This window comes from Cyprinodon tularosa, unplaced genomic scaffold (genome assembly GCF_016077235.1).
Source record: "Cyprinodon tularosa strain WSP-4 unplaced genomic scaffold, ASM1607723v1 ctg30, whole genome shotgun sequence".
NCBI classification, from domain to species: Eukaryota; Metazoa; Chordata; class Actinopteri; order Cyprinodontiformes; family Cyprinodontidae; genus Cyprinodon; species Cyprinodon tularosa.
Window position 1 is genome coordinate 2,958,614 of NW_024039008.1, and position 10,075 is coordinate 2,968,688.

At 37.5% G+C, this 10,075-nt stretch overlaps 1 protein-coding gene across 2 annotated transcripts in view; it reads left to right on the top strand.

The window, feature by feature from the left end:
- Positions 1-4,967, top strand: part of kdm4b (lysine (K)-specific demethylase 4B) — a 64,812-nt gene extending 59,845 nt beyond the window's left edge. For both annotated transcript variants that reach the window (XM_038291627.1, XM_038291628.1), the window contains exons 21-22: positions 2,214-2,306; positions 4,122-4,967. In XM_038291627.1, coding sequence (XP_038147555.1) covers positions 2,214-2,306; positions 4,122-4,604 — 576 coding nt within the window. In that variant the 3' untranslated portion in view covers positions 4,605-4,967. The remainder of the gene's footprint in view (positions 1-2,213; positions 2,307-4,121) is intronic.
- Positions 4,968-10,075: the final 5,108 nt, after the last annotated feature.

Genomic DNA, 10,075 nt, shown 5'->3' on the forward strand with positions numbered 1-10,075 from the left:
TGCCAGCCTTGTTTAAACGTGTTATTTATTGATGTTATTCGCCTGCTTCCCTGGTTTAGGGAATAAGCCACACCGCTTGATTACAGCTAGAGACTTGTTGAAAATCGGAGAACCAAATGTGAAATGTTAGAAGTTTACGATGTGCACAAAAACACACTAAGGTTTATTAAACTAGCTTAGTAGCTCAAGGTTATGACATAATGAATTAATGGTCTACCAGTATTATCCGCTCAGCATACTTTGAGCAACCAATGCTAGTGGTTGGAGAACAAATACCTGGAGAGGACAGACACATGACTGTGAAAATGGAGCATGGACCTTTTTGAAGGGTTAATCTGAACAGTGACTTGCATATTTATTAGCCTTAAAGGAATAGTACACCCAAAACATGATTAGCCTTCATTTTCTACTCACCCCCATGCTGAACAACACTCTGGAGTACTTTTTTGATATCTCAAACGCATCTGGAGATCTGGGAGGCTTCTTGCTGTCTGCTGACATTCAAATAATGGAGGTCTATGGTAGAGATGTCCTGATCCAGGTTTTTGCACTTCCGATCCGATACAGATATTGTTTTTGGACTTCCGATCCGATACCGATACTGGCCCATACCAGCCTATCCGAGCATGTATTTAAGTTTAAGTTAAAGTATTTAGCCTTAGTTGTAAGACTCATGTTGAAAAGGGTTTTAGTACTCTTGATAACATCTAGCCAGCTAAATTAGGTGAGATTGAATAAAACACAATGCTTGGTAACAACAAACTTTCCTGTTTATTAAGAGATAAACACAAACTGGACAAAATTATGAATAGCAATCTGAAATTGCACAGTGAACAGTAAAACCGTAAACAGTTAAAGGTGCAAGTATTACTGTAAGTTTTAATAAAAATGCAAAACAGGGAAACACTGGCGCAAAATAGTGGAATGGATCGTTTCAATCTGCAAAACTGGAAAATACGGACCGGATTTTTTTTTTTAAACTGGATCGGCAGTCAGGATCGGCATTTTACATGCTTTGCCGATACGCATTTTTTTGCCAATATCGGCGTTCCGATACGTGGATCGGATCGGGACAAGCCTAGTCTATGGTGACGGCTTCCGTAGCGTCGTGAGCGCGCGTGTGCGCGCTTTCAGGAAATCCTATACACTACTGTTTATGCTCTAAAAACATTCTAAATGACTTCGTTTCGAGTAAATTCTGGATGCTACCCACTCAGGACACTTGGAATACATTGGACGAGCAGTATGGAGGAATATTGACACGTTTTTTGTGGACTTTTATGGACCTTTCTGTCTCGGTCACCATAGACCTCCATTATTTGAATGTCAGCAGACAGCAAGAAGCCTCCCAGATCTCCAGATGCATTTGAGATATCAAAAAAGTACTCCAGAGTGTTGTTCAGCATGGGGGTGAGTAGAAAATGAAGGCTAATCATGTTTTGAGTGTACTATTCCTTTAAGAAAATCGATTTTAACTGGTTTATGCTGTGATTACAGGTACAAGTATTTTATTCTGTTCTTTTAACATCAAATTTAAGTTCTTTTTTTTTTTTGCTTTATTAGATTAAAAACTTTTTTTTATTTGATTGTATACTAGATAAGATGTAAATGGTCCAGAAAATAGGAACAGTGTTGCAAGGTATTTAACACTCTGCTCTAGTATCCCTACAGTTTTCCATAATGACCTCTGCAGTCATTCTCATATCATTGAATTATTTATTTAGTATTTTTCACATGCTTTTCGCTGAGCCAAAACAAACAAACCAAAAAAAAAAACCCTCCAGCTGTTCAAGCAGTCACAGTCACACCCCTGACCTTTCTCCTCTGTCGCAGAATATTGTTAAAATCTACATTTATATTTAAAGCGCTTAAGTCAGGCTCTGATCCAGTCAGTGAGCAGCTTTGGTTCAGTGCCATGGTCAAGGATAACTTGACAGCAGCACATGTTGGTTGATGGAACCACTAGTGTGCTGCTGTGGCAGCCCTGCTTTAGGTTCCCAGGCATAACTTTTCATTTTTAATCACAGAACCAGTCTGGTGTTTCTGTTTGATCATTTATTCCCTGCTGTGGTTTCCTTTGTTGTGCATTTAGGACCATTTATTTCTAGTATAATGACTCATGGTTATATTTCCCTACCTCAAAGTGTGTCAAAATATTTGTTTTATAAAAGAAAAATGATGAAACTGATGAAATGTTTATTAAATCCATTTAGGTGGAGTTTCAGGACCAAAGTCAGCTGATGCTTAAACAGTCAGAGATCTTTCAGCTGGATCATGAATTACCTAAAAGAGTTCGTTCTCGACTGGTGAGTATTTTACTGAAACTTTGCTCTGTCCGCCTTGGTTTCCAATCCCCCAAAAAACTAACTTTCTCTAATTAAAGTCCATTTAGAACAAATGAGACAACTAAGAGGGAATGCATTAACGTGTGGCTCCCTATTGCTTAAGCAGTCATTACCATGTTGGAGTGAAAGTGTCCTGTGGTTGTCTCATCCCTCACTAATGTCTATTTGGTAATTAACCAAGCTTGTGATGGCCAAAATGCAAAACAAACCTGCACTGCAGTAGTTCATGACTAGGTGATGTCCCAGGCTGACCCAGCCTCACGCAGATGAGTCTTAAAGCTGGATAATCCTGTTTGTAAATAGGAGGCAGTATTTAAAGGCAGTATTTTCCTTTTAAAATAAGGAACCCTTAAGAAAAAAGCCCAAACAAGGCAAACGTAGGACAGAGAAAGCAGAGCAAAGACATATAAAGCAGGGCTGCAGCTATCAGTGCTGTCCTGGTGTCAAACCGACCATAGCTCGACATATTCAACTAAGATTGTTTTTTTTCCTAGAAGCCGCCCAGAGCCTTATGTCTTCAGAAACCAGTCCTCAAAGTGTTTTCCATCCTCTCTGCGTACAGACATTTGAATTTAAATGTCTGTACGCAGAGAGGCTGGGAAACCTGTATCCAATTCCTTGCTGCTGTGCACAAGCAATAAAAGGCGCCGCGAGGTATCATTTTGTTATTGCAGGCCGTCTGTAGAACAGCCTTCTAAAAGACCTCCGGGCAGCAGGGACTGTTATTGTTTTTAAAGGCAAATTTTGGCCAATTACATTTGTTATGTTTTTTTTTTTTTGTTTTTTTTAATGTTTAACTTATGGAGGTTTTTATTCACACTTTAAATTTGATTGATATTATTTCATCTTAATTACATTTCTTTATTTTATTCATACCAGTTTTATTGTGGTTTTTGTTTTGTCATTTCTGTCATGATTTTGTAATCCATGCTTCGTGCATTTTTTACTTTTGGTGGTTTTTTTGTTTTTGTTTTTTTAACATCTTCAGTGACCTCTCATTGTCCCAAATTCCATTTTGTTTATTTCACAGCTTCTCGGCTTTTCTTTCATGTTTCCTCTTGTTCCGCTCATTAGGTCTGAGTCATTGATGTCTGTCTGATTAGTTTTGTCCTCTTGTTTTATTTGATGTAAAGCACTTAGCGTCGCCCTCAGGTTTAGGATTATTTCAAAGCACTACTCGGACCTTTTTACCAGAACCTGGTTTGTGTAGTTTAAAGGACCCATGTAAACTCCTCAGGGACCATTTCCACTGTTTGATCTAGGAAGTTTTTTCCTCTGAAGTCTTTATGGTGGAGCATTCATCTCAAGCACTTTTAATGTGAGCTTTTCCACTGAGGATCAGTTATGTCAGCAGATGCCAAGCAGCAACTCCTCCCATTGCAGTGATGTTGAAAGCCTGAAGAGCAAAAGAGTGAAAGCAAGGCTATGAAAATTAAGCTTTCCACAAATAAAACTGATGATTCTGTCCCATTCATGATGTTAGTTTTAAAGCGTTTCGTCGGCAGACTCTAGTTGTACAGGTTCTGAGGCGAAAAGGGGAAACTTCTCCGGTCTGGATTAAACACCGCTCCTTCAGCCACTAACGGACCCACAGAATTACCCTGGTTCTTGCGATAGGTTCCTGTAGTGGAAATGCACCTTTTAGCTCATGTAAAATTCTCCTGGAATCAAGGAGTCAAAGGAAGCATGGAGACATGATAATGTGGTAAAGACTTCTTTTTTTTTTTTACTTGATAAGCCCTCATCTTTCCTAATCTGTCTTCTGTCTGCTTCCAGGCTCTACCTGCACCACAGGAGGACAGCATGTCAGCTGATGAAGCCCAAGCAGCGAAGCGCCGCCGCCTGCCATCCAGCTCAGTGAAAGCTAAAGCTTCAGTTCAGATTTCAGCACCAGCACAGCAGAACCCCAGTGTTAGCACCCAACCAAATGTAGAGCCTCTCTCTGTAACTCCCGTTAGCCATCAGGAAGCCCCCGCCCCTGTCGGAAGCATGCAGAAGGATGAGGAGTCCGCAATGGACACCGGCAGCAACCCCACTGTCCCTCTCAACGAGCCCCCCCTGGTCTCCAACCCCCCTCTGACTCAGCAGCCCCCATCTTTTCAGACCACATTGAACTCTGACCCCTTCCTCTCTGCCCCGCCACCTCCCCCCCAACACATGGCTGACAGCTACACGCCGAGCAGCGGCTACGTTTCCTACATGGAGACGCTCCTCCACTCACATTTTCCTCAGGATGAGGGCCCCGGCCCCGTGTATTAAAAATCATCTCCGTCATGTTATTAGTCAGCAGACATTGGCTGAGCCAACAGGAAGTAAGCTAAAGGAGGGGAACTCTTGAGTGCTGTATGGATGGACTGAAGTTTCCTTGGAGAGAGAAGGAGGAAGAGGAAACAAGGATTTAAAGCACTCTTTTAATGCATGTTACTTTTTTTCTATTTTTGATTTAATATATTTGCAGTGGTGCTGTGAGGCTGCAGCCTCAGTTCATGCTAACATTGATGGTTTTGTTAGACTTATGCTTTTTTTTTGCGTCTACTGTGCAGTTTTTCCCTTCACATTGATATAAAGAACTCTCTGGATGGTATCAGTCCTATACTGTGTATTTGTTCAGTAAAGGCACACTCCCTACAAAAACTGAAACATATACCAGCCTCCAGGCGATGAGGCTCCATGGACATAAGACCTTATTAACTCAAATGACCAGCAACATCCGTTTTTTTTCTTTCAATCCAGCTAATTAAGGCTGGGGAACTCTCATCCATCTCCAGGCCTTTGGTCGGAGTGTGTTCTTGTCATATTTCTGGAGATAAACTGGGAGAAACGGGGATAAAAGAGAAATGTGTTGTAGCGGGAACTCAGTATTTAAATGTCTTTGTTAAATATTGAAAGAAATATTTGTAATAGAGCAAACATGTTGAATGCAAACACTAGTAGATTTGCCTGGAGGATACGTTGAAGTCTAGTGAAGATGTAGTTTTCAGATGAGACCTTGAAATCATCTGGTGGCTCCACAAATATTTTTTTTTGTTTTTTTAGTTTAACAACAAAATGATCTCAGGGTTCCTACAAGCAAAGGACAAACATGACGACCAAGAAAATCCAATATTAACAAATGCTTTTGTCAGCTATACAATGTTTTATTATCACCCAGGTTTTAATTACGGTACACTTAAACCTCCTGATAAAATAGGAAATTAAGGAAAAGATAATGTATGTAGGAACCCTCCAAATGATATGCCATCATTATAATTCTTGGTAAAAACCTATATTGTAATATGTTGTATGTCTGTTTTTCTAATATTGTACTCTTTCTATGTTCATTTTCTGAAGTGAATTCATAAACTCGGCCCAACATGAACACTAATGGCGTGTTCTTTCAGCAGATTTTACAGGTAAAGCATACAATTTGTACTTCTAGCTACAGATCCTCTTCGCTTTGTGTCCATTATGTGGTATAAAAAATGTTTATCAGCTGATGGACTGTTTTTGTTTTTTTTTAGTTGTTTTTTTTTTGTTTCAACACAGACCCAGTGTACATAAAACAGGCCTTGTGTTGTGATTCACGTTTCTAAATGTCGCATTATTTCTCCCCACATCCTATCACCACTAAAACATTTTAGCAGAGACACGTTCCAAAGGAGATCCATTAAAACAAAAATCAGCTCATGGGGATTAAAATGGGCTGCTTTTCGCCAACTCCTCTGTGTTTCGTGTGATTAAGTAAGATGTTTTATTTTTGTTTTCTTGGTCATATAATGGGAATGCAGAGGTACTAACATGGATATGTAGTAGTTGCGATTATTAAGGCTTGTCGCTGTAAATGAAATTAAGTTATTTTTGTTTCATTTTTCTGGAAACTAAAGTCATGATCACAAATGCAACCTACATGTTAGTAAATAAATGACTCATAACCATCTTTGGAAGTTTGGCAACTGTCACTATAAATCTTACCAGCGTTTTGATCAACTATTCCAGTATGGAAAGTATATCTTTATTCTTCCATACTCTGTACTTTAGGACAGCACTCCTAAATCAGATTGATGATGTCATTGATGGTTAAAATCAAATGTTATTACATGTTTATGTATGGAAAGAGGACAATTTACCCATTTTAGTTCCCTCCTTGCATGACAGAAAATCTAACCTGCAGTGAACAGAAGAACTGAAAGATTCCACCATGTCAATATCTTCTAAAAACAAAGCTTTGTTTAGAAAAGGTAAGTAATCCCTTCTGTGGTTTAATAGAGAAATGATCTGCTGCTAATGCAATGCACCTCACTGATGATCATCACCTGATGTACTTTTTAAGAGCTGAATAGCTGACAGGTTTTGGTATGAAGTGTGCATCTGTTAGCACAGTTTGTTTCCTGCTGGTTGTCAATCTGTAAGTTGTTCTACAATTGAAGTATTTACCACCAAGGCCGTTTACAGCTTGCAGTCTTATAAGTAGACACTTTAGCATTAGACCTCACGATGTGACTAAAGACCTACATGTCTGACTTTCCAGACAGCTATTAGTAGGTCAAGATTTAAAGTCCAGAATGTGTAATTTGTGGAAGGCTGAACATGCATGGGTTGTACCAACAGAAAGTGTATTTTACAGCTGTTAAGTTGGCTCTGCATTTACACCTTTACACAAAAAAGCGTCAAATAACTTGGTCTGTGTTCAGTTTATAACCCATTTCTGCTTGTATAGGCCATGTTTCTAATGTAGTTATGCTATAAATGGCTGACAATATAAACATGATTTATTCTGTATTTTTATTATCTATTAGATTTTTCTAGTAAACACACATTAGAAACCAACTTTTTAAACTTTCTTGCACCTTACACCATCTTTTTTATATGCAGTGCATGTGTGGCTAGAACTGTGCATGTTGCTTGCAAATGCACCCTGAATGCAAAATGTGAGGTTCTAAGCGTGTACCTCTACAATCAGGGAATGGACAAGTTTAACTTCCCTGGGAGGTGTTAGCTTAACATAAAAACCAGGCTAGAGTTTATCAGAAGAGAACAGGAATATTGTTCCATGAAGGCATAAGTTGCAGAGGACATGTTTACTATATACCACATACAGCATTCCAGGCAAAGCATAGAGGCGTGTAAAGTATCCGACGGGGGTAAAGAAAAATGTAAAAAAAAAAAAAAACTACCTAAAATTACTTTGGTAAAAGTCACTAATAAAAGTAGTTGGGTAAAATTCAGAAAAGTATCTACAGTAATTGGGGAAAAAAAAGAGTATATACTGAACACTTTTTTGGTTTGACTCTTTCATTTGGGTGAAAAAATAATGGAGAAATAGTGAGTTTAAAACCAGCTTTAGCTCTAAGGAAACATGGTATTCAACATAGGAACTCAGAATAACATAAAAGCCATCAGGTAGAATGACGTATATCCACAACTGTGCTGTCTGTCTGAGAAAAAATAAATAAAAGTGCCTTTTCTAAGAATATATTTCCCACTCTATGGATATCCCATTCTATGGATAAAATACTGAAGTCCTGTGTCACTTGCAAGCAAACCAAGAAAATTCACTACACTTTACCACCAATAAGACGGTTTAGCTGTAACTCAGGTTTATTAGCTTGTAGGACAATATTTACAATTAAATACAGCTATATATATATATATATATATATATATATATGATTCATCACTTCTCTTGGGGGAAAAAAAAAGTCTTTAAACATTTGGGAAACAGTGTCGTGTATTATTCTGGAAAAGAAACAGAATGTGTTAAGAAGCTTTGCTGCAGCAGGACTGAGCGAAGTTGCCAGCAGATGATTTGGAAAAAGACAAACTCAAACCAGAGGAAGAGAATGAAATGGCATAGAGACTTACTTACACTGGGGGAATTTCAGTGCAAAAGCAGCAAATATACAGGGTTTTTTAGAAGATTCACAAAAATAGAATATAAATGTTAAAAAAAACAAAAAAAACCAGACAGACATTAGGGGAAAAAATTTTTAAATACTGTGCAGTTTAATAATATACCAGATGTGCAACTGGTGAAGGTTAATTTTATAATTTTACAATAAGTATCAAAGCAGTAACGGCATAAGCATGAAAATTACTCCACATTGTGTGAATAAACAACAATTAGCAACATGTATGTTAAAACTTATTGAACTTAATGGGAGCAGTGATTTTGTGAAGCTTTATAGCTGCTGCTGGGAAGGACCTGCACTAACGCACCTTTATGCACTAAGGGTGTATTTAAAGGGCTGATATCAGCAAAATCAGCCCCTTGGACTTTAATTGTATTATGATGCTCATCTTTCATCAAAATGGTGCCCGAAATGGGATTTTGCTAGATTAATTCATGTCTTTGTAATTCTCCGATATTCTGCTGCCTGAGCATTGATTGATTGACTTTATTGATCTTACAGTGGAGAAATGTACATGTTACATCGGCTCACTAGTCCAAACGAAGAAGAAGAAGGTGCCAAAATGTGCATGGGAGAAACTTGATAAGCATTGATAAGCATCCATATATATATATATATATTTACCGGTGTGTGTATATATATATATATATATATATATATATATATATATATATATATATATATATATATATAAATATATATATATATATATATGTATATATATATATGTATATATATATATATATATGTATATATATATATGTCTCTTATTTAACAAGATTATTATACAGGGTTATTGCACAGGGTATTAAATCTGTATTTATATAGATGGGTATTTAAATACCCATAAGCCCCTCTTTTTTTTCTAGAAAAAAAACAAGTGACCATCCCCTTTCTGCATCCACCTTCGCCTTTCCGCGTTTTCAAAGCCGTAGCTTCCCAGTAGAATGATGTGAGGCAGAGCATGATTGTTTCTGCTCAGAATCGATAATCCATTCTTATAAATAAGGATTTTCCCCAATTAGCACTTTGAATTTAAATCTGCACTTTATTTTGTTTGTCTGTCTGATTACATGACCTTAAATCAGATCTTATGATCAGTTCCCCAGAGCTGGGGGAACCTTTTTAGCAAATGCCTTTTTTAACTCTTACTAGAGTAGTTATTTGCATTACTTCATTTTTACTAATACTTCAGTAAAATAGATTACAGTAGTGCTACTCTTATTTAAGTAAAACTCTTAGGTACTCAAGTATATCTGAGTCACTCACTTGCTGCACTGCAAAAACGTTGCTCTCTGGTTAGATGGCAACTTAAGGGTGCTTCAGTCAGAGTGCACATTTTAAACTCTACTGAAAGGCTCCTGGGGCTGCATAGGTGCATGGAGCCATCACTGAGCTGATTTCAACATTAAATGGCATGCAAAATGATCACTTCAATATCATTTGCATGCTTGTAGTAGAACTAAGAACATTTACCTGACTGCTGCTTTTTTTTTTTACATTAAAGCATTTTTCAAAATTATTCTCCAGATACAGAATATTTATATTGTAAAACACTGAACAGTACAGTACTTTATTTGTTTATCTTATCTGATATGTTACACACTGTATGACCACTTCTGCTATAACCTTTGTTGTTGTAACACCACAATTTTACCATTGTGGGACAATAAAGGGATTTTTTATTCTAAAAATTAAAAAATGGGCCTAAAAACAGTGATCACATCAAACTACAGCCTGATTTTTTTTTTACCCCTGAGTTCTTTCACACATGGTGTCCTTGTGCATGATAAGAATTCACTCAAACTATAAAATTTAAAGGAGACTATTGAGAGAAGTATG